The 27924-nt window shown below is 38.0% G+C and overlaps 2 protein-coding genes across 3 annotated transcripts; one reads left to right on the top strand and one right to left on the bottom strand.

The window, feature by feature from the left end:
* Positions 1 to 4490: 4490 nt before the first annotated feature.
* Positions 4491 to 15317, bottom strand: syn2a (synapsin IIa). Its single transcript, XM_086213609.1, has 11 exons — positions 14780 to 15317; positions 9895 to 9952; positions 9716 to 9807; positions 9378 to 9534; positions 9151 to 9240; positions 8980 to 9042; positions 8679 to 8821; positions 8521 to 8595; positions 7889 to 7991; positions 7547 to 7693; positions 4491 to 6907 (listed from the first exon to the last, which is right to left on the bottom strand). Exons 1-11 carry the CDS (start codon positions 15118 to 15120, stop codon positions 6773 to 6775), a joined length of 1404 nt encoding a protein of 467 aa, XP_086069735.1. The 5' UTR covers positions 15121 to 15317; the 3' UTR covers positions 4491 to 6772.
* Positions 15318 to 18934: 3617 nt separating this feature from the next.
* vgll4a (vestigial-like family member 4a) lies at positions 18935 to 27444 on the top strand. 2 transcript variants are annotated; one of them, XM_086213608.1, is made up of 7 exons: positions 18935 to 19074; positions 19209 to 19394; positions 19877 to 20027; positions 22621 to 22783; positions 23561 to 23786; positions 24719 to 24833; positions 25121 to 27444. In XM_086213608.1, the coding sequence occupies exons 3-7, from the start codon at positions 19946 to 19948 to the stop codon at positions 25318 to 25320; spliced, it is 786 nt and encodes a 261-aa protein (XP_086069734.1). In that variant the 5' UTR covers positions 18935 to 19074; positions 19209 to 19394; positions 19877 to 19945; the 3' UTR covers positions 25321 to 27444. The 2 variants fall into 2 exon arrangements, with proteins under 2 accessions (XP_086069734.1, XP_086069733.1); XM_086213607.1 differs by having other exon boundaries at positions 18936 to 19074; positions 19209 to 19325.
* The last annotated feature ends 480 nt before the right edge of the window (positions 27445 to 27924 follow it).

The following is a 27924-nucleotide window of genomic DNA, read 5'->3' as shown; positions in this document are numbered from 1 at the left end:
ACCCACAATCTTCTTTCTGTGAAGCAACAGTGGTAACCACTGCACCACCGTGCTGCCCTTCATCAAAGTCATAAGTACTTGTCTTTTTTGATCAGCAATGTTAACCTTTGCATATCATTCTGCACGATAAATCTCTGAACTTGAGTGAAGAAATTTGGAGCAAAATACTTTTCTGTGTGAAGAGAAAATTTTAGTAGCTATTTAATGAACAACCTGTGACAGTCTCTGATCAGGATGGTTTCTAGGCTTCCAAAACCCAATCTGGCAGTAAATGAGGAATCAAACCCACATTCCTATGAATTCTAATTGTTTCTAAAAAAAAACTTTTCCATGACAAAGAAAAGGGATTGTACATGTTAGCTGATTTCAAGATGTTGCTCTCATTTTAGCCCCCCTCCAAAAAAATGCCCTCATGAAGCTGTATGTGGCTGAATACGTACCCATGTGAACAACAACTCAAATCAACTGTACCACCAGATGGCACTCAGTATATCTTTTTGTTGTTCTTTCAGCTCTTCAATCCGAGAGATGGTGTTTATCCTTTATACTTTTATTAAAGAAGAAATAAAAAGGCTATGCTGTATAATACTACTAAGGATGAAGTATATTATCTAATATTTAAATGTTTATCTGCTTCATGTTGGCTTGTCAGAGTATGTGTTCTTCAGCAGATGGCTTGTGCAGTATCCCTCACCACCACCAGGCCCTTGTTGCTCATGTTGTGCAGCAGCTTGTCAGACAGCTGGGAGGAGTCTAGACAGAAGCTCATCAGCTGGAGCTTCTGTCCAGGTTACTGTCTTACTTAAAGTTGTTTCCACTATCATAGGACTTATGTGCTGGTTATGAATAGAAAGTATCACTTCCCTATTGAAGTATGTCACATTTGCCATGTTGAACCTACAGATGGGTGACACCTACAGAAATCTACATTTTATTGTGTCGGGCCACCATTCACCCCCATGGTGACAATGATGCAGCAGTTCTGCATGTATCTGGAACTCTGCTGCAGGGATGCAACACTATTCCTCAAAAATATTTTCTTCATTTTGATGATGGCGATGGAGAGCACTCTCTGACATGCTTGTCCAAAACTTGCAAAGGTCACAGCATACGCATTACCCTCATTTATTCTCATTTGATTTATTTCCTCTCACCTTTCTGTATTGCATTTACATATTTGTTCACACAAACAGTAATATCATCCAGTAATGGCATTTTCTAAAATGATATTGACCTCTTATATGCTTTTATACTATATCCACCTCCATAATGTCAGACTATCCTGCAAATGCCACTATAACCTTTGTTATGGCACAGCAGGGCCTCTTTAGCTAACATATTACCTCCTGCTGGGAGCAGTTTAAGGGTTTTAGCCAGCCTTTTGTATCATAAATCTCATCAGCATGATCACATAAAAAAAAAATCCCAACAGTGAACCAGAAGCATTTTGAACGTTTTCTAGGATTATATGAGTATTTGCATGGTGATTTACTATAGTTGATGAGATTATAAGTGTCAGATTGAAGAAAGAGGATTGGAAATATCCAGTTTTCTCTCACCCATATCAATAGTTCACTTATAAAAAAAACAGGATCTGTGTAGATGCTTACAGTGTGAAAGGAATATTCTTTCCTTGTGTTCTCCATCAGATAGTTCTATTTTGGGAAAGAGGCAACGGTTTGATTGCCTCTGATCGTATTGCTGTCACCAGTTCTGTGATACGCTACAACTGTAGACTCAAAAAAAAAAAAATCGAGAGAAACCAAAAAATAGTAAACAATAAAACAAAGTTATGTTGATTCTCCAAGTGCCTCTATAATTTTAGGAGATAATCAAATTGGTGTGACGTTAAAAAGGTAATAAAGAACATAAAATTACAAGGATTAATGTCCCTTGGGTTAGTTATGAATGTATCTTAGACAATCATCATCTATTCTGTGCCTGGAATTACAAAATATGGTCCAGTCAGTATTTCAATGAAAACATAAATTTATTTATTTATTTATTTTTTGCTGGCTGTCACCTCATTACTTCAAATGAGAAGTGTTCTTTTCCATTTGTTCACCTTCACTACTCACCAGGAAACTTCTTTTTTTTGTTCTTTTTTGGTTTAAAGACATGACTAAAACAAACAAGGTCATCACAGGAGTCTGCTGTTAATTAATGAAGAGCTCAGTGTGCACTCATGTCAACAATGATGTTTTGTCACAACTCAATCAGCCTGAATCTCAAAATACTTTTAGCCCAAGTAGTTTAAGATTCATGATTAATTTGTTATGTGTCTCACAAACTGTTAAGATGACAGATACACAATTGAGATCTGTGCTAAAATATTTTCTGTGGTCTTTTTTCTATGGCAGGTGTCAAAGTGAAGTATGATCATCATTTACTTTCACTTTTAATCCATCCCCCAGACAACCATGAACAACTGGACACCTTTTATTCATCTAATTCATGAAAAAATTCTTTGTGGACTGAAATTTGAAGAAGCTCATCAACTTCCAATCAGCACATTTATTGCTTACTGATCATCAAAATAACACAACAAAAATACTGTCTCTGTCCTGAAGATACTGTATATCACTGAGGCAACATGAGTGTATTGTTACTGTAGGATACACATTTTTGTAAATGGACTTCAGATACTAAAAACACATTTCTTATAAGGCCATACATCTTATTTGAGAAGACATTTGCACTTAAAAACAATGCTTCCATGGTAAAATGGACTCAATTTTATATAGCGCTATTCTACCCTAGCGGCACTGAAAGCGCTTTACAGTGTCATCTCATTCACCCACACACACACACTGATGGTGGAGGCTACCGTGCAAGGCGCCAACCTACTCATCAGGAGCAATTATGGGTCCAGTATCTTGCTCAAGGACACTTTGACATGGTCACCGGGGTCAAGGATCGAACCAGCGACCCTTCGGTTGCAAGACGGACACTTTACCCCTGAGCCATGCCGCCCATATACACGTGTATCATTTATTTAGGGTGACACTCAAAAGCTCAGCTAATGCAGATTCATCCGTTATCTGAGCCTATCCCAACTGACTTTGGCAAGAGGCGGGGTTCACCCTGGACATGACAGCAGTCCATCACAGGGCCAACACATATAGACAGACAACCATTCACAGTCACTTTAAAGATGCCGATTAACCTAATATGCACACCTTTGGACAGTAGGAAGACACCAGAGTTCCAGAGAGAACCCATGCAGGGAGAACGTGCTAACTCCATACAGACAGGTCCGGGCCTGAACTGGGGCATGAACCTGGAACCTTCTCGCTGTGAGGTGACGGTGCTAACCATTGTACCCCTGTGCTGCCCTGAATGCAGATTAACTTTGCAATATTATTTATTATTATTTATTTTGATATTATCTGCAGAAAATAATATAGCAGCAAAGAGAGTACATCTTCAGCGCTTTACAGCTTTCATATTATCTCTTTTGCAGTTATACCTACTGTGCCAGACAGAATAATCACTCAATGAAAATGATCAATGCAATTTCTCATGTGTAGTTTAGCCAGCTTGCAATTAAAAAAAGAAGATGAAAATATATTTCCCTTTCAGACCAGCAAAGCCAGACTTCCTCAAGTTGTGCATGGTCCAAGTATTTGTAATGAGGAAAATTATCATTGCCTATGATTCTAAATTCACCAGCGACTGTACCCTACTACAGCATTGATACCTGAAGCTTTTTATTCTTACTTTAGCTTTGGATGAGCCTGGGGTTTTACTTCAGTGGCTCGGCCCACCAGCAGATCCTGCTGATGCTCAAAATCCATAGATGACTGTGCATGTTGATGTGGGTTTCCTCCAAAGGGCTGGGCAGGCATCTCCATCTGGGTTTGAAACAGAGCCTGGCACTCAGGGTAGATGGAGGTATGTAAATAGTACTATTTTAGATGTTCTTTTTGAATCATATCTTGATTCACTGGGAAGGCTGTGCTGCAGGGTGAGGCCTTCGCTTTAGAACTTTGCAGGAGAATAGAGGGTCAATTTTGTGTCAGGCCTTTGTGGGAATAAACCCACTGGGTCCCCTGATTTCAGCACATATACAGTGAAAATGAATGCAGTTTTTGTCGCTCACGCCCCAAAACTGTGGAACACAATACCTCTGGACGTCAGAGAAGCCAGCTTACATAATGCTTTAAAAAGAAACTTAAAATTTTATTTTCCACCCTCTGATATATATTCTGCTTTTGCTCTCTTTTAAATATTCACCCCTGAAATGATTGTAATGTTCTTTTAACATGTTTGTAATGTTATTTCCTCTTTGTTGTAAAGCACTTTGTATTGTTTCACAGGTCACATACACACAAACAAAATCACACACACATTATATATGTGTATACATATATGCACACACACACACACACACACACACACACACACACATAATTATCACAAAATAAAACAGTCAGATTAAGGCACACATAGAAACACAATCACAGTGCAGTAATCTTTTAATGTATTGTATTGACAATGTGATTTGCGCCCCACTGAACCATGGCAATGTTATTGCCACCCTATTAATCTGATGAAGCCTTTGATATTGGTGAGATTGATTGTTGCCTGAAGAAATATTATGATTCACCACCCAATGGATAGGAGGACACAGAGGAAACATATATTGCAAAGTAAGCTTTATTGCCAGTGACAGAGGGGAAATATCCATTATGGAAAAGTTTCCATAACATACTCTATTTTAATCTTGATTTAAATAGTCCAACACCAGTTTAAAAGTATATTCCGCAAGTTATCATGGCCCTTAGTAGTTACAGTCCGACAGGTCTGAGGATGTAAGTTTCACATCATCACAATAAAACACGTAGTTACACTTGATCAAATATTCAGTCATGATTACTGAGCTCAAGCCTCACCATGCAGCTACCAGAGACAACCGGCACTTCTGCATGTTCTTCCCTTGGGAATCAATGTCATGGCATATTTCCTAGTAAACAGTACAACACATCCATAAAGCCCCAGGCATGGCTTTTACAGGGATACAGTCACAGATACACTTTTCACAAGTTGGAAAACAACTGCACAAAGAGCTTGCTAAAGAGATTTTTTTTTTTAATATATCATGGTATTAAACAAGTTATTGGAAAAGGGTGCAGATTTCTTTATACAGATGATTTGGTCGCTGTTTAGCTGTTTTATATAGATACATAAGAATGGAAAAGCCACTAGATGAGTGATATCCGTGTAAAAATGTTTTCAAATGCTTCCACATGAGGATGAATATAGCTATTTGAATCAATATGATGGAAGATCTGATTTCTAAATAAATAGATTATAGTAGAAAAACTAAAGGTTTATATTGCACTTTTCATCATCTCACAGGAGGAGTGTGATAACTTAAAATGTGTTGAATCTTTGAATGGCAGTTAACACAGGCACAAGTCCACACTAAACCTCAGATCACTTGCATTGTTGTCATGGCAACACCACCATGATAGTCAATATCCAGTGTGTGGTCACAGGGGAGTCTTAATATCAGACATTTCTAGGAAGATCAACAATACGCTGTTTTCATTGTCAGTTTCAACCCAACTTAACACAAAAAGAAAATAAAAACAAATCTGAATACAGCATTAAGTCACTAGCATGGGATTTACACTTTCAAAGTATTGTCTTGGAGTGCTTGTCTTTGATAAAATTACACACTAAATTTAACAGTACTCTTGCTGGTATGTACACTTCAGGTTACTGGGGACTGTGAGTATATAATTTATTCTTTGGTTCAAAATATTACAAATATATTGAAGTTGTGGATGCAGACAGCTGCACAACATCCTACTTAACAAAATCTAGATTGATTTATTAATTGCCTATCTGTTAAAATTTACCACTAAATAATCTCTTCTGTCACTTTGAATATTATAGATGAAAAATTAATAAATGCAACATCATGTGTATCGCTGTTGCATGTGTGTGTTAGATCACTGTGTTAATGGATGTTTAGTAATGAATATCATATATATATATATATATATACATATATATATAGGTAGATAATTTTAGATATAGATATTTTAGATTTATGTATATATAACCTATGTATTTCTGTATGCAGTTGTTATGACACATTCACAATGCATGAATCACAGGGAACACAGCTTAGGGGAACACAGCTTAGGGGAACACAGCTTAGGTGAAACAGCGATGTTACACAAACATCGCACTTCATCAGACATTAATAACTGACTTGCACCTGCCTTTGTATCAGTCATGCAAAACAAAAATAAATATCTATTAGTGTAAGTGTGAAAATAATCACCACTACATCCATACACACCCACGACTGAATACATATTGAGATACATATGAACTGTAAACTGCATTCGAACAATATCTAAAGATACACACCAAAATATAAAACATAAAGGCGTTAAAAGGCAAATGAGATATTGATAGACGGGTCGAACAGGTAGCCTAGCGCAGAGCAGCACTGAATTCAGTGTAGGCACAATCTGCTTCTTTACACCACCAACAACAGCCCCAAAGAAAAACCACAGCTACTGAAACATAGGTGACCTATACAAGCACACAAATCAACAGGTCAACAAGTAGACAGTACATTTTGACACTGCATAGAGTTAAAAACACAGTCCAGGGCAACACTCAGCTGTTCCAAGCTGAGGGCTCAGTCACCAAGATCTGATTCTAGCGATCAGCATCTACTCACGTCTACAATTGCGTTCATCTAAGGTATGTCATTGACTCAGAGACTTCCCTCCTTCTGCTGGGTGACTCAGTTGGCCTGGACTGGTTTTGGACCCACTGCAACACCATTACAGTCAAGAATGTACTGCAGACAACCTTGAGGTGGGCGCCCAGTGCCATTCTTAGTGTTTTCAGCAATAATCTCTCCCTTCTGGCCAGTACCCTGTAAAAAAAATAAATCACTGATTTACTTTTAGAACAGTAGTGAAATATAACAATAGCTAAATTATATGAATCACACACTAAGATAACTGATGGTGATATGGATTCATATGGTCCTGAGTGGGCAAGAGGTATGCTCACACTAGCCTGGCAGTCAGCTTGTATCTGTGGGTCTCAGCTCAGTTAATGCATGCACAGAAGACAGAAGGCTATCAATGTTCTTGTCTGGCCTCACAGACAATGCCAAATAGGAATATTTCCCCCCAAAATGGGATGTTCCTTTAATGATATTTTTTCCACTAAAATGAATGTCTATTTTTGTTGCCAAAAGCTACATCAGCATTGAGTCTCGAGAGCTATGCAACACAAACATCGATCAAAAAAATCGAATCGATTAAATAGGAAAATAAGCTCGAAGAACTTGATTCACAAAGCAAACACAGACACTCACATAATTCATAATCTAACTTGATAAATAGCTGTATAACATCACACTATCACTGCAACATGGAAAATCTGCATCCTGGCGAGGATTTGTGTATGATATGGCTCTGACCCAGTTAGTAATGTTCCTTAAATATAAGCAGGACATTATCATCATTTGATCAAACAATATCTTTGTCACTGTGAGGTACTTTACCTGTGATGGCTGTATGGTTGTTGGTCTCTGGGGAGCATTAGACTCCTTCTCTACTTCCTGGTTCATTTTGGCTAGCACCATGTCAGTGATGAGCTGCCTATCCTCCGCCTGGTGCTCCCCTACCAGAGGCATGGATGAGCCCACCACCTGCAGCACATGGAGGATAGTTTGTTTTCAGACAGTTTATTTTGATGTAACACTTGTCTGTTGGCTACATTCATTTACACTGATATGATAAAATACTTCAGAAAGAGCAGGTAACATCACTTCACTGGTTGAGACATTTTAAATTTATTTGAAACTCAGATGTAGTTTTCAAATCTGACGATCTGAGATTCCTACCTCTGTGATATAATCTCTGCCATCTTTCCCATGGATTGCTTTGACAGCACAAATATCCAGGCCCCCAAAAATCTCAGAGCAGGTGTCAACCCACAACTTGTATCTAAACAAAACATTTCACACATTTAACCAAAGGTGGTAAGATCAGGTATTAAAAAATAGCGACCAGTTTCAGTACTTTAGGGAGTATATCTCCAAGTTTAGATTAGTTTTTTTTTATGTTGTTAAACTGCACTGAGTGGAAAAATGCAAATGAGCTCAAACATAAAGCTAAAGAGCTGAACCAGGTAAATTAAGTAAAATCAACATTTAGTAGACTGATTTAAATTTTCAAGGAACTTGCAAAAATGCATGGAGCTGACAGTTAAAATCTCAGATTAGCAACATGATGCTTTAGGTTGGGATGGTTTATAAGTGAATAAAAAAAATCTCATTCAAGAAACATCATAAAATTAATTAAAAAAACAACAACAACCCTAGCTCTACTCAATTTGAAATTTGATTTCCAGTTCAAACAAGCACATTCCCACATAAAACAGAAATGGCTACAAACACTCATATTGGTTTACTAAGAACCTACATATAAGAGTACTAAGTGACCATTTTGAAAAAGATACTTTTTGCTGTGTCACCTGTCAGTCATGGCCACCTGTTCCAGCATTGCTGAGCCAGTGTTGGTCTTCCAGTTACCTGATATAGACGTTCTCCTGAGGTGTGTAAAGCATAAAACATTAAAACTAATCCAGATTTGTATCTCTTTCATTTAAGTTAACAAATACACATTACGTACATGTAGGCTTTGTAGTCAGTACCGATCTTCTGGATTCTGATGTCATACTTGGAGTCGATGAGCGGTTCAGTGGTGGTATATGTCTGGGTGAGAGCCACAACACTGGCTATGTCCTGGAACTTACTGTGATTGTCAACCTTCACCTGAACACAAAATGGACACGGTGTAGAAAGCTGTCACTGGCTTTTGAATTCAACAGTACGATTCATACAAATGATTATTTATATTTTCTTGATAAAATAATAAAACAACAGGTTCAATTAACAGTATTTAAAAAAAAAACTAGTGATAAACCTTATACCTTTCCAATACCAGAGTGGGCATGTCCAATCTTCACAACCACAGGGAATGACGGCATGCTTACCTAAATTTGAAAAACGTATCATTTGTGTTATTGTATTCTAATTTATGCTTTTTATGTCACAATGTTCAAACTGAAATAATTTAAGCTGTCAAATGTGGGGTTTCTCACCATCTCCTTGTAGTTTGGATAAAAAGTCTGCTCAATCAGAGGGAATTTCTCAGCACCCAGTGTCCTGTAGGTATTGATAAGTTGGGCGAACTGCACACAGACAGACAAATCATATAGCAATAGTTTATAAATGCAATTCAGACAAACAGACTAGATGTTATCATTAATGTCTGTTTCCCTGCTGCTTTGCTCTACAGTTAAGGTCTTCCTTGCTGCAGAGTGCCTACCGCCCAGGGCTTGTCACACAGATTGTAGATGGACTCAAGTGAGTTGATGCTTGGAACCCCTCCATACTGCAGACCAATAATAAGATTGCGGAAATCTTCATTCTGGGTCATACTGAAGGCGTGTTGACGAATTAGGACAAAATCTGGCTTGAATGACCTAGAAAACAAACCGATAAAAAATGTCCTGACAATTGAGGTGACATACTGTGGAAAAATCAGGTCATCAGAACTGTAGGTAGACGTGCAGCATCCGAGATCATCTAATAACCAGTACAATTTGACTAGTTTATGATTTTAGAGGAAAATGTTCCCTTTGTCTGTCTTTTTGTGTGTCTCACCTGACAACCTTGGCACCATTTCTGTATACCTGCATGTTAACATTGCAGGTCCCGTTGGCGTGAGCCATGACGTTGATCTCACTGAATTCAGCCTGAGGAGGAGACGATTACCGGGGCTCATGAGGACGGGGGACTTCAACATGCCCGTCTTGTTTTACAGAAGTCGTGATGAAACTTACCTGCTCCACTCTGATGTCATAATCCCCATGTACTTTCTTTCCCCGGAATAATTTAGCCCTGCAGACACAAAGGGAAAGAAAGAACTTTTTAAATCTGATAACATAGTGGGCAATGAATAAATAACCTGAAGGAAAATAAATAAAATAAATACTTCAATTTGAACTCCTACCAAGTTTTAACTACAATATTGTCACAACAATCTAAAATAGAATTAATATCATCCAATGCTATCTTCCTTGCTCTCCCAACTGCTTTCGAACACATCATAATCCTAAACAGCATTTTTACAGATGTTCTTAAATAATTAGGTATTTTAAAATACTGCCTGGTTAGATTGTGGTTCCACCCCGAGGGTTGTTAAAGGATGATTCGGTGAGGTAACATGCTCACTAAACTGTAGAATTTGTAATTTCATGGGGAAAAAAAATGCATGTTCCTAAACAGAGCATAGTTTTATCTATATTTTCTGGCTTGAATGACAATTACACCTGCAGGTTCTGGATCACTGTTGAATCTGAAGTCTTTTTCCAAGGGATTTAAGATTAAGATGGATCACTGTCTCTCCAGTGACACCGCGCTGAGATTAAAACTGCTGAAGCCACATGGTGATTATCACTGTTGACATTTAACTCTGACTTTGTCTGCTTTTTCCATTACTGAAGAGGCCTGACAAAATAAACTCTGATGACAGAAACATTGACTTCTGCTTGCTGTTTTCTCAAATTGTCATGGCACAAGTTTTAATCTGAGTTTCCATCTGCAAGTTAATTCCTTAAACAGTAAATTAATGGGAAAGAAGTAATGAGGTGTGTTACGCAACATACAACACCTGTATTCACATAGGATTTGTATAAACCCATGTTACAGCCAACATGTTTTGGAGTTCTAACTTCCTCTTCCTCTTAGCTTGCTTCATCCTGCTGTCACATACCCTGCTGCACTCCCAGCCTATTTTGTGAGGAGGTAAAGATGAATAATTCATTCCCCATCTAATTACAGCATGGGGATCTATTCGCTGTGGAGGAAAACAAGCATTGAAATATGAATCATGGCTGCTATGACTGAGAAAAAAGAAAAGCCCACTCTGAACTGTGATAAATGCTCATATATAGTAGAGACAGACAGTGTTTCCAAAACACAACCCCTGGCAACAATTACAGGGCATGAAACTGATTTATTTTTGTCATTAAAATTTCAATCAAGTCCATAGCTTTATGGAGCAAAGCTTTATGCGTCAGATCAATGGCTTCTCCCTCTCTCGGCAGAGTCCGGGACAGCCCAGCATGATGAGCACAGAAGCCTCCTGTGCAAAGAAGGACAGCATGCTTCAGCATCCTGAACATGATCTTTCCACAAAGTGAATTAATATTCCCCAGTATTTTGGCCATCCCAAGTTCAAGGCTTCTTCCCCGTTGTTTACTGACTCTCATCAATGTAGCTTTTACCCAAAAACAAAACTCTCTTATTGCCATGTATTCTCTACATATTGGCTGGTACCCCTGGCTGCTCGCTGGGGGAAGAGCATGATGGTAAATAATAATCTGAATTATTTATGTGTAAGAAAAAACATTAGTTCATAACTCAAATGTAAGATTTGATGAGGAATAAAAAAAATCTGTTCATCTTTTGTGATTTCAAGGGTAAGACAACGGAGGCAATTATAATTTGATTAATGGCTGGAGGCCGATGTGTCAAAGTACTTCTAAAGTACATCTTGCACTGAAAATATTTTTTATTCTGATTAGTCACAGGAGAGCTTGGCAAATAGGAGCCCATGCTGAATTTTAATGTGTCATCACTTAGCCTACTTAACATTCACACTCCCATGTGTGTATTGGTTAAGCTCCCACAAGGAAAAACCTTTCCTGATCCTAGTTAAAACAGTCCCCTATAAAAAAAAAAAGTCTGGAGATCGAACAACTGATTTAAAGAATTGTAGTTTCTCTACTTAGAATTAAGTTGTATTATAGAGAGTATGAGGGAGCAATTAATGTTGGCCATCAGTCTGATAAGTGAGACAGCACCATCTGCTCCTCCTGTTGTAAGAGCAATTTATAGCGCAATGTTCTTGGAACAAAACAAACTGCAATGGATGACTGGCAGTTTCATTAAATCACAGGGTAAAAACAATGACTGTGTCTCTATGTATGTAACTATATGTACACCATGAGAAGCCACCCAGTCTCAGGTGAACGTCCTCTAGCAGCAATGACATCTAGTGCAAGTGTGCCAGCATTACAGTGGAATATTACCCACTCAGGGGAAACTGTATTCAAGTAAAGAGGTATTTCATCTTCTCATAGCTTGCCAGCAGCCATAATTTTTTTTCTTTTCATTTTGCCAATGCAAGAGCTGAATACAAAATGTTTAAAACACTAGAGCTTCTCTTACTATGTCACCTCCAAACCTTTATTTATGTGACATTTGTTTCTTTACGCTATGATTAATGAAACACATCGTAACATTTCAAACAGCACTCATAAATATCAACAAGCTACAAAACAGGAAGCAAACCAAAACAATACAAAGTTAAATGAGGCAGATTGTAAATTACCAAACTAAACCAGGGGAGCAAACATCTCCCCACTTTATACTGAGCTGCCATGAAGAACCAGATCCAGCACTAAGAGAGGAGGCCTTTTGAATGATGTACAGTAGCTGATCTCCCATGTGTACTCAAAGAATTAAAAAAAAACCCAGCATGAGCTAGTACTATATTGAATATAATACATTTACAAATGGAATTATTGTCATAAAGTCCATTTTGTCAAATACAGAGTAACTGCTTCACGTCACATCAGTGTGACACAATATCTCATTCCCAGTCCCAACTAAATCTGCATGACCTTTCTTTGATGGCATGGCTGGTGTTTGATGCATTATATTGTGTTCCTCGGCCAGATTTGGAGAGCAATGTCAGAGCATTGACACATCAGATGGTAATACTTATTCCAGAACAAGCGTCTGGCTTTCCTCTCATAATAAATGTGGAACAAGCTGATGCATAAGTTTGGCATCCCTCCTGCTGATGAGGGAATGATCTTATTAACATTGATCTATAGCTCCTATCTAATAAATGGCCAGTCCTGGGCACTTAGGGAGGATACAGGGATGTTGTCAGGCTAATATATCAACCAAAACAATATTCTAATTTTCACATAATTTGGTGTGTTTCTGAAGTTACAATCATTCAGTCGGTGTTAATCAATCAACAGCCCCAATCTTGTTGAGGTCTCTTAATACGGTTGTTATATGAACCATAGTAAAAGTCATATGTGGGTAATAAATATCCTACTTACTCTTTGCTGCAATGACTACGTTTTACTTAAAAAAAAAGTGGAATAAGGCTCTGTATCTTGCTGAGAATTTATACATTTGATCCTGTTTGCACTGTTTGTGCTGTATCTTTTTGATCTTCATTGAAACAGGTCCATTGAAAACCAACTCTCATAACTGTGTCCCTGTTTTTGTGTCTCTGCGTAAAAATTTGACATATTTGAAATGTGCAGTGTAAATCTATACTGTATATGGTGACTTACAGTGACAGGAACTTAAAAAAAAAAACACAAGTGCACAATATAGAAAATCTGAAGATTTTTCAACCTCATGGTAGTGATGTATTTTTGTCTTTTACAAAGAATATATAAAATCTAATTTTTAAAAAATAATTTGCAAATTTCATTTAGATAAAGGCCGATGTAACTGAAAATATTCTTGCCTAATGTTTCAAGGAAAAGATGCAGAAATAGTTCTGATTTAATCACAGGAAAGACCAGAGTCAGTTAAGCAGAAGTCCAATTGTTTTGTGCATTAGAGAGGTTTCGTGGAGTTGAAATTCAGATCAGTGCTCTGTCTCTTGGTCATTAGTGATAATGTTCATAAATACTGACAACACAGCAGGAAGCCAAAGAAATACATCAATAATTCAGGTGTGTGATATCCACTTAGGGTAAACAGCTGCAGAACTCTACCAAATACACTTGCTAAGGAAAATGCAAATCGTGACTTGAAAAATTCTTTTGAACTCAACCAAACTGTCATTTATGCTTAATCAATGTAATACTCTATTTCAGCATTTGAATTTCTAACCACAGAGTGAGAAAGATACTTTTTAAAGTACCCTGTGCACGATTTCCCACGACGCTCGCTGTCAGTGCTAATGCCTTTACCCACGCTTATACCACTAATGACACAAAGGACTTAGCAGGTTGAGAAACACAGACACATGAATTATACCTTTGAATTGTTCTACTGCACCTTCGTAACTGTCTTAATAATGTGAACCTTTTTATGGTGAAGTCATTCATGGAGTTCCTTTCAACATGGATTGCAGCTTGTTTCATCAATTGTACCTTATGTTTGTGCAGGGCATGTCATGTGATCTGCTAAGCGTGAGCGGAGGGAACCCCCATTGATGGGGTAAAGCACTGCAGTATTCAGACAAGACATATCATGTGCATTTCCCCAGTTCTGTGCAACCTGTAGAGCATCCATTTTTAAGTATTTTAAAATGTTACATAACAAGCTAATACCATTAATGATTGTAGTCAATTCATCTCATTCAGCTAGTTGTCATGAAAACTGATGTGTATTATATAAAAAAAAATGCTGCATGTATTACATTACAGACAGGATAGAGGATGATTACTATTTTCTAATGCAATTTCTTTGCTACTGAGAATCAATAAATCATATTTACTCATGTATCCATAGCAAACCACAGCAGGGTGATTTAATACAGATGTTTCATTGATTATTTCACCCTTGCCTGGCAAGTAAATTCAAAGGAATTATGAGGAGAAAATTAGCAGCTGTGATGGCTCAAATAATAACAATAAATTCATGTTAAAATATTTGCCTGAATACAGAAATATTTTGCCTCACCACTCCTGTTGAGGTTCATCAATGACCAAGAGAATCTTGAACTTCTTTGGTGTCGTGACTTGCGTCTGCTCCACGAGCCCTGCTGAGGCAGCTGTCTGCTTTACAACGTTGGTGATGGAGCTGAAGAACCCTGCCCCGGTGGTCTGAGCAGGCTGAGGTTTCCTCTCTGGAGCAGGGGAAGTGGCTGGAGGTGTGGGCCCAGCTGTAGGAGACTTGGCAGGGATGGTGGAAGCAGGTGGAGGAGGCTGAGCAGGGTCAGGCCTCTGAAGGTCTGTCATGTAGCCATTGGGCAGGTTGGAGATGAAGGTGCTATCTGAGAGACGCCGGCGTAAATAATTCATGGTTTCAGCGGAGCGAGCAGGAGAATCAAGCACTGGGTGTGGAGGATATTTCTGCAGAAGAGTCCCTGTCCCTAGCTGATAATGGCTGAGCTCTGAATGCAAACTCCCAGTGAATGTATTCCCTCCCAGCTTGGCGGCGCATCCTCAGAGCTCCCCCTCACTGGTGATGACGCCTCTCTCTCTCTCGACCAATCCCCTTACACTGTGCACTCCTCTACCATTGCAAATGATGCTCTGGCTATGACTCTCCTTCCTCCTCTTGTTCTCTCCTCTCCTCTCCTCTCCTCTCTACCCCTCCCCCATTTTCTCCTGCCTCGCAGGCATCATGCGTTTTTGAACCACAGCAAATGAAAGTGGAGGGGTTTCCAGCGGAAGTGCACAAGGTTATGCTGAGAACTGCCTCATGTTTGCCTTACACCCTCTCCCTCTGATCCCTGTGTTTTCTCCGCCCACTGTCAGTACATAGTGCGCCAGTGTGAAATAAGTGCAGCCATGAAATCTAAAATGGCTGTTAGGTTGAGTGGGCAATGCTGACAGAAGGAAAAGTGGCAGTAGCACTCCACTGAGACAAAAATGCAGTAAACCCTCTCTCTTAATTGATTGATCAATCCCCATATATCTCCTCGCTTCGCTAATTAAAATCTCTAGCAGGGCATGCTCAAGGTTTTACTAGACTTCTTTCGACATCACCTACTATACTTTCTTACTAAACACTTACTTCAAAAAACAACATCTAAATTCTTATGATAGTATTTTACTGAAAGCAATTGCTAAAATTTTATCAATAGATTTATTGGTCATTTCTGAAAGATCTTTGCATGGATTAAGGACATTTGCTGCCATAAGTGGTTAGGCTGCACTTGATTTAATATAGAAAGAATTAATCCTGTCTGGTGAAACTATTGCTGACCACCATGTTCCCAATACAGAAAACAGATCCTGAAATGATTCAGAGAACAGATCAATAAATTCCTAAATTGAAATAATATGAGGTGACTATAAAATTAGTTAACAACAATATAAATGTGCATGATATAAATGAAGGAGTTTAAGAAAAGATCATTTATGGATCGATTAGATAAATATCAATATGAGGAAGAAATTAAATCCTGATTTCTCAACACACAATTTTCCTCTGGGCATTCACACAGTTGATTAAAAAATTCACCAATTTCAACAAGCTATTGAGGGACTGACAAGCAACCCCTCCCTCTGGGATAAGGAGACAAGCCAGTACTGCACTCAGTTCATACATGATTACATATATTACCGTTGACGTAATAATATTAGGCTAATTTCACAAATTTAGAGAATCCTACAAAAGCTGTACATTATTCTAGCAGTGTGTGGTGGATTTTCTGAGTAAATGACAAACAGCCCATATTTTCAGAATATTTGGGAAGTATGCTTTTGTAAATATAATGAAATAACTTTTGAAATTCAAAGATACTTTACTACAAAGATAGTTTACTATCATTATTTATGACTCATGGTTTCATACAAACTTCCAGTTTCTTTCTTTCAAGCAAATGGCACAGAAAAGGGACTTCAGGAAGAGAAAAAAACAAAATGTGATGAATCCATTTCAATGATATGTAATTACAGCTTGTATGTTTCGCCTAATAGTGTCTTTCTGTTTCTCCATATAGCAATTTTAATGTCACTCTTTCCTTCCATTTAGTATGGTTAGCTTCTCATGTGTAATTATTTTTTTTCTTCTTTTTTGTGGTGTTTTTCCTTATCCTAACTTGGATCTGATGATAGAGGGTGTTGCAAATTATACAGACTGTAAAGCTCTCAGAGGGAAATTTGAACCCTTGACTTCAACAGTGAGGAACAGTGTGTTGTGTTCTCTACACTTCCATCTACAAAATGCACTACAGAGCAGGGTGTTGATGTGACAGTGTTCCTGACTGAGAATCCATATAGATCTGAGTGTCCCATTGTATTTGTAATTATTGACGTTTACAATTGCTAACTTCATGCACAAATATTTAAAGCTTGGCTGGTAGGGAAGGGCAGCACGGAGGTGTAGTGGTTAGCACTGTTGCCTCACACCAAGGAGGTTCCGGATTCGAGTCCCGGCTCGGGCATGGGATCTTTCTGTGTGGAGTCTGCATGTTCTCCCTGTGCCTGCGTGGGTTCTCTCCAGGTACCCCGGCTTCTTCCCACAGTCCAAAGACATTCAAATGAGGACTAGGCTGATTAATACTCTAAATTGACCGTAGGTGTGACTGGGAGTGTGAATGGTTGTCTGTCTCTATGTGTTGGCCCTGTGATAGACTGGTGACCTGTCCAGGGTGAACCCTGCCTCTCATCTGAAAAGCCACTGGGATAGGCTCCAGCCCCCCCACGACCCTTAACAGGATAAGCGGAAGAAAATGGATGGATGGATGGATGGATTGGTATGGATTGGTGGTAGGGTAGGGTAGAAGTCCTGAAATGAACAAGTCCAACACTTCAGATACTAAGATGTCAGATCTGGTCAGCAGCCAGGTTGATGACCATACATTCCTTGAAATGTCTCTTTAAAATATACAGAAATCCATGTTAAAAATATGCAAATGTCTGTTTACTAAAATTAATGACAAACTATGTAGATTGATAAAACATGAACACACATTAAAGTAAATAATATTCACAGAGATTTTCTTGATAGCTCTTAACTGAACCGTGTACTCCAATATGCTGGTATTCATGGAGGAAATGAGTTTTCTGAAACTGTTACATTTCAATTTTTGTCAAAAACATTTCAGGGCATTTTTTTCAAATTGTTATTTCCAAGTTCAGTGATTTTTCATGACCATATGGACTGTTTTTCACTGTTCAAGATAGAGAACCGACAAATTGTGTCCCTCTTTGCAAGCTTGGGTGCATGCCAGTTACAAGAGATACACAAAGGATGCACAATAGATGCCAGGAACAAGAAGATAAAAATGTTCAGCAGGTTTTGCTTCCCGTCATAGACTTAAGTCTAAAATAGCTTAAATGTCCTGTCCCTTTTTGAGAGCAATTTTATACTAAAGGACATTTAATGAATGAGGCCCAGTGTTGAAAAAAATGATCATTTGTTGATCGACTCCATTAGTCAGATCTACAACAAAATTTAATGGGGTCTTTCTTTGCCCACCATTCATTACCTAGAAACACCTAAATTTTTAAAGTGAATGTATTTTTGACTGTGTTAAATATGTTAGTATTTTTTAATTAGTGGAGTTAGCTCCAAAGTTAACATGTTGTGTATGAAATATTGACTGTATAAGTTAGATAGTAACCAGAGATGGCAAGTAACAAAGTACAAATACTCCATTAGGTACATTAGGTACTTAGGTACATTTTTTTTGGTACTTTTAGAAGTATTTATTTCTCTGACGACTTTTTACTTTTACTCAGTTACGTTTTCAACATAAATATCGATATTTTCTACTCCTTACATTTTCCAAAAAGGCTTGTTACTTTCTATATATATATGGCGCCAAGATCAATGTGCGTGAACTGTTTTGGGTTTTGAAAGATGCAGGAGAAATGGCTTTCTGCGTGTGCATGTGCGCATGCATGCACGTTGGGACTATGAGCATGATTTGTGACATCATAGTTCAGAAGCTAATCCTGGTCCAAAATTCAATGTCCAGAAGTGTGATGTGTCAATCTTAAGTGTACATTACAAATGCCTAAATGCCTAAAGGACTATATGGTGAAGTACATTAGGATACTAGGCAGGTAGTGTTTGTTCAAACAATAACATTGCTAAAGTAGATTCTATATAAATTATTCCGTGTTTGATAGCTTTGCAGCAAGTGAATCGTGCCACAGAAATACTTTTTACTTTTAAAAGTACTTTTGAGAACATATCAGAGCCTGTACTTTTTACTTTCACTTGAGTAGATATTTGGATCAGTGCTTTTTACTTTTATTCAAGCTGTATTTTTACATAGGTATTTTACTTCTACTCAGGTAAGGAATCTGGGTACTTTTGCCATCTCTGATGGTAACACAATCATGGTATAAGTACAATAAAAAGCGAAAAGCCTTGGTGCTGAGCTGTGCCCACAAAGGTTCTTCAACCCTTTTTACGTCTTCTCCACTAGGGCGGCAGACCGTCGCAGCCTTTTGTCTAAGGACTTCTAGCCAGTGTGTACAGACAGCGTCTACAAGTTTAGCCATGTTATTGTTGTGGCTGTAAAACTACCAAATTTGTTGATGAAGTGAGTAACATTTACTTTTAACGTAACTTTGGAATATTTTTGGCCCACTAAACGCATCATAGATTAACAGTAAGTAGCCACCCAGGTTTGGTTTATTTAGTTTAGTTTGATGAATCCTCGGGAGCTGGAAGCTAACGACAAAGTTGACGACTAGCTGGTGGCTAACTATAGTTTGTGTGCGAAGAGCTAGCTATTGTGCTAGCTAAAATAAAGCGGCAAGCTAACATTAAAAAAAACATGTAAAAATGTTCGCATTTACAATGAATAACTATTTAACGCTATCAAAGCATTAGACCATACTGTTTTATCCTGTAAAACGCTGAGTGGCGGTCGCAGTTAACTCCATTTAGTTGGTTAAAGCAAGCCTAAATGTGTATCTTGTAGTTAGCTTTACGGGTACTACTAGCCTTCCTATCGCTACCGTCCGCTGGGCACATATCGATACCCAGGTAACGTGGCTAAAAGGTCTTACGTGAAGTTTAAGATGTGTTTGACACTGTTGCGTTCCCATTTTGTATCTAATTACTACCAATTTCTTCTCTTTTTGACAGAAACGTTCTTGTGCTCTGAGTTGGTCTAACCTGCTAACGTCGATGTTAGCAGCTAGCCTGTTCGTGTAAATGCTGTTCACTAGAATGGACCTGTTGAATTCTCAGTTCCTGGACAAGATGAACAATAACATCGGGAGACTGCATTATGGAGGTTAGGTTGCCACTATTTATTTATTTTTGAAATACGTCAACAATTTGTGTCTTCACTTTTACTTTAACCAACACGTTGCAGTTTCCTGAAATACCCAACAAATTAAGTAATGTCTTTTGAATTAAACTTTTCTATCATCATTACGTGAAATATAAAACACAGAGTAGTGGAACTGTCTTTTATAATGTTGGTTTCACAGCGACTGTACATTTGCATACTCAGATGGAGTTTGTCTAGACATGTGTACCCAGATTATTCATTGGATATGCTGAAGAAATTTCATCATTATAACTTCTAATTATATTTTGAGAAATCATATTAAATGTACTATTGGAGGGATTATCTTCTATGTTTGTTAGAAAATGCTAACCTTTTTGGTTTTATCATCCAAAATCATCAGCCATTGTCTTTTTACTAAAAAAAAAACAAAACACAACTCAATGTTTGGAAAGAATACAACTACACTCCCCCATGCAGTCCCAATGTTAAAAAGCATATGTATATTAGATGGCTGGTCCTGTATAACAAATTAATTAGGAAATAAACATGACATGAGCTGCAGAGCTCATATAATACTCATGTAGTCCATGGACTACCTGTACCTGTGTAGCAGCTACCTGTCTAAATACTGCAGCTTACATGTGTGGTCTCCTGGTCCCCTAGACAGCATTGCTGCTGCAGTGCCATCTCTTCCAGCTCTTTTTATTAGGGCCTGAGCCTGAAGGTACTTCAGGCGAAGACCCTATTATGCTTACCTCTCTTTTCTCAAAGATTGCTTTTGACAATGAGCATCAACAGTATAAATTGAATTGAGGATTTCCTGAAGGAAATTTAGTGAGATTGTTCGCAGCTTACATGATGTGATTAATGCTGGCGGCAGCTGGCTGTTGGCCAGCCAACTTGGTAATGAACTGCGAAAGCCTTGGTCATAGCATTTACATTCAAACGGTATGTGCCCCGACTGCTTGGCTATCAGATCATACTACCATATCACTTGCTTGTTTACTAATCTGAACTGTGTAAGTAACATGAGATACTCGCACGAATGTAAGGCATTTGTTGACCTTAAATGGCTGGCATACACCTGTTTTGCTTGTAAATTTAATATCTGTAAAGTGTAGTACATGGAGTGACAAAGTAATACAACAAGCCAAATTAAAAACAACATGATTGCTTTTAAGACAGGCTGGTATTCATATTAAGGCAGTCATTAAATTTAAAAGTGAGATTAAGATATACTTTATCACTTACAGTTGCACTAGGAACTCAATATTGTGTTGGTGTGATGAAGCACAAATTCCTTTGTAAGCAACAAAGTCATGTGAACTTTTGAAGTTAAGTCCTGAATAGATTGGCAATCAAACCGTCTATCTCTTGCACTCTAACATGGTGCGTTAATGTGCTTTCCATTGAACCGTAAAATTGTTAAATACATAATACTTCAGCAGCTTTTTAGCTGCAGCTAACTGTAAATGTTTTAAGTGAGGGCTTGAGTCGCTCATCATGATGAAATATACGTAAAATGTTCCACAGAGCCACACTGAAAAATGGTCAAGTGACACTGCTGAGATCAGATCTTATCTCCTTCTTCAGTTGAGCACAGCTAAGTGTGCTGTTATGTTGATTTAAACAGGTTCTGAAAGTCTTTCGACCAATCAGATTGCTTGGTTTGGAACTACCTGTTGTATCTTTCGAGACCAGAAAGAATTGCAGAGATGGCATCAGCCCTGTCCTGGTTTCCCATTTCCCCAGTAATTGTTAAATCATATGATGAAAATTCCCATTGTGTTTAACCTCTATTCATTTATGGTCATTAAAGTAATGTGCTGGATAGATTGAGTTTAACAGCAAAGGAAAAGTAAGGGAGTAAGTCCACTTAAGTTTCAAGGTTACTGTGATCAATTTGGTGTTGATTCATTAAGTTTAAAGAGATTATACAGCCTCTTCAGTGGTGAGTGCACAATATTTAGAGCTTGTGTTGTATTTGTATCTGTGTTGGGATTGTTAGCTTGTATGGGTAAGTCCAAGTCCAACTCCGTAGTCAAAGTCAGATTCAGCTTTTATAATTTATATGCACGACATAGAGCACAGATGAAATTTCAGTCATCTCTGATCCATGGTGCAAACAGGCATACATTCAGAAACAGAAAAATAGACACTCAGGGAAAAATATTATAAAAAGTACAATGAAAATCAATTGTCAAGGGCATTCAGCACTCTCTATGTAGCTGTTTACTTAAATTCTTTTAGGTCAACAGGTAAATCTGAATTATAGTTTTGTAGCCTCTTTAATTAGATGCCTCATTAGGTGTATAGCATCTCATAAACTGGCATATATTTTGTATATGTCCAGCATAGTCTAATACTGTTACGTGGACCTCATACTTCAAGTTTTTAATTTGTAGCGTAAAATGAAAGTAATTAAACCTTAGTTTAATCACAAACATCACAAACAAGCCTCAAAGAATCTTGTCTGTTGTGACAAGGTTATAATCCAGTCATATTTTATTTCAATTTCTAGTAAAGATTTACTTGTTTTGAGATTTAATACCAAATGTAAATATTTTGTGTACTGCTGATGACTTTCTGACAGACGAGTCCAGGACACCTTCCCTTCCCACTGCCATGTCCAATATAACTGGGCCTCCTCCACACTGCCCAAGCAAACGGAAGTATGGTGAAGAACAAATGGACGACCAAATGAACTGTGATGAAGACCACATGACCAAAATGAGCAGATTGTTTGCCACTCAGTTGTAAGTTTCTTTCAAACATACATTTTATTAGCTTGCAACAGCTGTGACATTACTGAATGTTCCCCAGTTATTCATCTTTGATCTATGTGGCAAGTTTATATCAAAGTGGTAGGAGCCACAGAGTAACTCACAATATGATATTTGAATCATGATCTGACAATTCTGAAATAATTGATGTATTTCAGGACAAATAATCTGATACTCCATAACATCTGTGCAATGGGAGAATTCATGTACAAGGACTGTCAATGAGTATTCTAAATTAGAAAAGGCATTCAAATTGAATTGTTTAAAAAATATAATGATTGATTGATTGAGAAAACCAGTATTTGAATGCGACGGGGGTGCTAGAAGCACCACCACGTTATACTTACAGGTCGATCTCTCAATTGCTTATAGCCAGACTACCAGCCGGGCTATCTGTCCTTTGAGTTCTCTAATGAAGTTAGGCCATTGCATGTAATGAACATGTGATGGGCAGGTCAAGTTGTAGTGAGTTCACAGCCAATGTTTCCAAAGTTGCCTGCAGCAGTCAAAGAAAATCTGCACCTTGAGTGAATATGCAATATGTGAATGTTTTTACAGCCCCGGCGTGTTTTAATTATAATCTTTCATAGTGGTAAATCAAAATGGTAATTGGGGAATCCATTTATAATGCTGTTTTAATAAAGAATATCAACGTTTTGGCTAGTTTATTTAAATTTTAAAGCAGATTCAAATTGCTGATGAAAAGGAGGAGCTGTTGGTAGTATAGTTTAATTTGCTGTCTTTCTGCAGGGGTCGGCCCTCTGCTGGAGACAACCGTAATGAGCACTGGAGCCTCAGTCACAGTCCTGTGGAGCATGTTACTTCCTCCTCGAATGGCCTGCATGGGAACCATCTGTATGCTTCCATCTCTGGATATGCTGTTGACCAGCCTTTGGCTCTGACCAAAAGCAGCTTGGACATTGGTGTTGCGAGCAGAGAGAGGTCTGTCATGAGCGGGATTATAGAACGACAGCAGGTATGCCAGTTTAGCACTCATGGAGGGAAAATCTGATGTTAACAGTGACAAGAATACTTTTGCTAGACCATCAAAAAGTGTACTTATGATATATGATTAAAAATGCATCTTTACTCACATGGGTAAATACATTTAACATGCAGTACTAAAATATATATTGATGTAGATATTGTGGTTAAAAAAATGCAAAGTCGCAGGTTCATAAAACCAACAATATGTCAAGTATAGTCAGTTTTATTTGTATTGCTCCAAATCACAACAAGAGTTCTCTCGTAACTGAACAAGTAGAGCAGGTCTAGTACCACAGTCTTTCAATAAATTTACACTCAACAATTCTCCATGAGCGAGCACATCAGGTAACAGCGGCGACGAAAACCTTCCTTTTAACAGGCAGGAACATGGAGCAGATCCAGGCTCAATGGGGACGGCCTTCATCTTTGACTTGTCGGGGGGGAAATGCTGCCATCTTTTTCCAAAAACTGCTGAAAGAGTAAAAACAGTCATTGAGGAACAGTGGAGTTCAGTGTTAAAGTTTATCTTTCAAAAGTGGGAAATTTTTAAAAATTCTATTTCTGATGGAATCAATGTATTTAGACTACAACTTTTTTTTTTTCAAATGGACACTTGTAATTATATCAGTGACTAGATTGTCTTTGTAGTTTTGATAGCTTCAGTGCAAATTTAATTTTATGTGACCTTGTTTTAATAGTAATTTCTCAAAAGTTGCACAAGCTACTTCAGTGTAAGAGATAAACACAGCTGTTTCTTTTACAAAGAAACTTAGAAGATAGCAGTTTTCAGAAATGTTGTGTAAAGGTTAAGTAGCTCAATAAAGACACAGTTATCCTCTGATGGCCCATAAAATTACAGACGTTTTACTCTGACTCACTCATTCATGTAATAATTGTGCATTGTACTTTTTTCACCTCTAGAATCGTCCCTCAGTTATCACCTGTGCCCCAGCAAGCAACCGCAATTGTAATCTCTCTCACTGCCACATGAATGGCTGCTCTCCTAGCCCACCTAATGATGAGAGGAAGACCAATGGTAAGCCGTTATGCTGTGCTGACGCACCTCTGAGATTGACCAGAAGTTAGCATGTTATGACCTCCATACTGAGAGGGGTTCTGTGAAAGAAGCTCACTGAGAACAGCCAAAGAAAATGCATGAGGAAGATGTAACCATTACTAACAAAGAATAGGGATCATATTTCTCTCAAACTACAGTGTTTAATGGCTCTGTTGAGCAATCCTGTCCATGGTATTTTTGTATATGATATATTTATGGAATAACAATTTTATATTGACTCCTTTTTCCCACACATTCTATTTTAGCTAACGCAGTTTGTGACCCTGTGATTGAGGAACACTTCCGCCGCAGCCTTGGAAAAAACTACAAAGAAACGGAGCCGGTTTCCAACTTGGTGTCTATCACAGGTTCGGTGGATGACCACTTTGCAAAGGCACTGGGAGACGCCTGGCTTCAAATCAAGGCCAAGGGCGGAGGCCATCAAACCCCAGAGGCGGATCCGTGAGGCTGAGAAGCATATACATTACAATTCCTTCCTCAGTGATTGCATGAGAGTGGAGATTGTTCACTGTCATTTCTTACCGTGCACCAACCTCCCTTAGCCAAGAACAATGTACAACATAAGATGCTCACTCTGGGTGTAAAGGTCAACCATTTTTCAGAACACTCAGCTCAGACTTGTACTATACAATTGGCAAAATCTCTATTGAAGAGAACAGAAATATTGCATAGTGGAGTTGACAGTGTTGGCTGTACAATCAAAGATTTAATTTTGCAATGATAATGAGATTCTAACAGTCGTCAGTTTTTCAGCTCACTTTCTGCTTTACTTGCCTTGATAGCCAAAGAACTCCCTGCCTTCTCCATCAGCATACAAGCCATAGCTCGTCTTTCATTGTTGTTTTCTTTATGAATGCTAACATTCTTGAAATTTTCATTCTAAAACTAGACTGCTTTTGAATCTATGTTACTTGAAAAGGACTGCCAAGTCTCATTTGCACTATTACATTTTTCCAACGGTTGAGGTAGCGGGTAACCTGTTTCAGTTGGAGCGTCTGTTGAAGAACGCATCTTGTGTTTTGAAATCGTGATAATGCAATTAAGGCTTTGGACTCCCCTGCTTTCTGAAGACACTCTTTTATCTTTTATTATCCTAAACTGGACTTCACTCCACAGTTAACTAAATACTTTTAGTCTTCTATCTATATGATCAATTAGTAAACTAATAACAGTCATAATAGTTTGACTCAAACGCATGTTTCAAATTGCTGGATTCTATCACAAACTGTATTCTATGCTATATATTTACTCAGAATTTATTTTTTATCTAACATTTTAGAATACTCACTGCTGGTACAGTCGTACTCAATATATTTTTTTGTATCTGGTCCTCATTACTATATGTAGGTGTGCATCTTGGCATCCATCTTCAAATTGCAGCCTCTGGAAAGGCTGCCTGAATGCAGTTTAGTAGGCTACTTTGCATTGTTTGTCTGTAGAGATGGATGCTATAGCTTTATACATGACTGAAACGGCTAAATCTGACCCTCTGTAACACAGTCTCGAAAGCAACGTCTTTATTTATTCTGAACATGTTAGTTTCATTTTAACCTTTGGTAAAGTATAACTGAAATTCTTAGTGACGTGACCAGCAAAGGGTGTTTCCATTGGTTCTTTGACAAAGCAGTTGAATTTTATTAAAACTAAGATTTGAATGCAAATGCAATGTCTTTAGTTCACAAGTAGACAAATATACAGCATCATTACAGCCACGTCAATTGTAATTCTAATCAATAGTGCTACATTTTCTTGAGACCATTTAAATCAAGGTGAAATACTGTAACATGGAGAAAAAGTGTGTCGCAAAGTTTGTTTGTTTTATTGTAGTTTTGCTTAATTTCTCACCCTTCTAAAATTCTTGTAGTACCTTAACATATTTGTCAACACTGATTAATAAGATATGGTATTGTAAATTCAATAGATTCTTTTTTAATGTCATTCTGTGAAAGCATATACATTTGTATTACAAATCTACGGTTTAAAAATTGTTACACTCTATTCTGTCTTTATATTTTATTTCACTCATAAGACCATCATTGCGCCGCGCGGAATGATCTTAGATGTTTTGTTTCTATAAAGAGTAGTGTACTCATATGTAGCATGGGTGTTTATTAGCATTTAACCATGCCTTTCATCAATCTAAATGTTGATTATTATTATTATTATTATTATCCCACAGTTGTCAGATAATGAAAAGTGCAGGAACACAACAGTCTTGATCAAAGACCTTGGTGCAGGGTCAGATAGACCTCAGAAATAACCATTTAAAGAGTTTTAAGCTTTCTGTTTGTACCACAGTGGAATTGAGGGATTATCATTGGATCTACTTGTTTGACACAAGTTGATTTTTCAGTAATATGTCTGGGGTGTCTGCCCGTTGTTATTTAATTGCTATATTTAGACTGCCTGTATCTCGAAGACTGGTTGCAGAAAGTACCTGCTCCATGTGTCAACCACATAGAGAAATAATAAACATTTGTACACAGATGTCAATATTTCTCTGGAAGAAAATGCCACTGTTTTGTACTTAATGTCTTCCAAATAAAACAGAAATACCTTCTATTGCCTTTAATTCTTCCTCTTCCAAACACATTTCTAGCTGTTTTTTTGTTACATGGTTTACTTTGTGGAAATGAATTTACACCTATCTCCAGCCATCCAGTTTCCATGCCGCATATCTGTTTAGGGTTGGGTAGGTAGCTGACATTGGGCAAGAGGCTGGGTTCACCCTCAACAGGTTGCCAGTCTGTAGCAGGGCCATCAGGAGCAATTAAGGGCTCAGTATCTTGCTTAAGGATACTTTTACATGGTCACGGATGGAAGTAAGGACCAAACCAGCGACGCATTGGTTGCTAGACGGCCGCTCTACCTCAGAGCCATGCTGCCTCACCCTATCTGATGTAACCAGCTGTATAGCAAAAACTTGTTGATTTCAGCTTAACTGGGGTTGGAGGGCAAGTCTAAACAGGACATTTATAAGCGGCCTTGGCCTTGTCAGCAACCAATGTTCACATGAAAAGAAGGTCAATATCCTTATAAACTGTCTTCA

Source organism: Aulostomus chinensis, chromosome 9 (genome assembly GCF_037954235.1).
Source record: "Aulostomus chinensis isolate RoL2024-O1b breed Wild chromosome 9, RoL_Achi_v1.0, whole genome shotgun sequence".
NCBI classification, from domain to species: Eukaryota; Metazoa; Chordata; class Actinopteri; order Syngnathiformes; family Aulostomidae; genus Aulostomus; species Aulostomus chinensis.
The sequence above is the reverse complement of the archived record's forward strand: the minus strand, read 5'-3'. Positions and strand labels throughout refer to the sequence as shown.

Bases quoted from the DNA above. Each gene is read 5' to 3' on its own strand.
- vgll4a (XM_086213608.1), top strand. From the start codon at position 19,946: ATGCTGTTCACTAGAATGGACCTGTTGAATTCTCAGTTCCTGGACAAG. The intron at 20,028-22,620 runs GTTAGGTTGCCA...ACTTTCTGACAG, and splicing joins CGGGAGACTGCATTATGGAG to ACGAGTCCAGGACACCTTCC. The intron at 24,834-25,120 runs GTAAGCCGTTAT...ATTCTATTTTAG, and splicing joins TGATGAGAGGAAGACCAATG to CTAACGCAGTTTGTGACCCT.
- syn2a (XM_086213609.1), bottom strand. From the start codon at position 15,120: ATGAATTATTTACGCCGGCGTCTCTCAGATAGCACCTTCATCTCCAAC. The intron at 9,535-9,715 runs GTGAGACACACA...TTTGTTTTCTAG, and splicing joins AATGGTGCCAAGGTTGTCAG to GTCATTCAAGCCAGATTTTG. The intron at 8,822-8,979 runs GTATAAGGTTTA...TTTTGTGTTCAG, and splicing joins CCCACTCTGGTATTGGAAAG to GTGAAGGTTGACAATCACAG.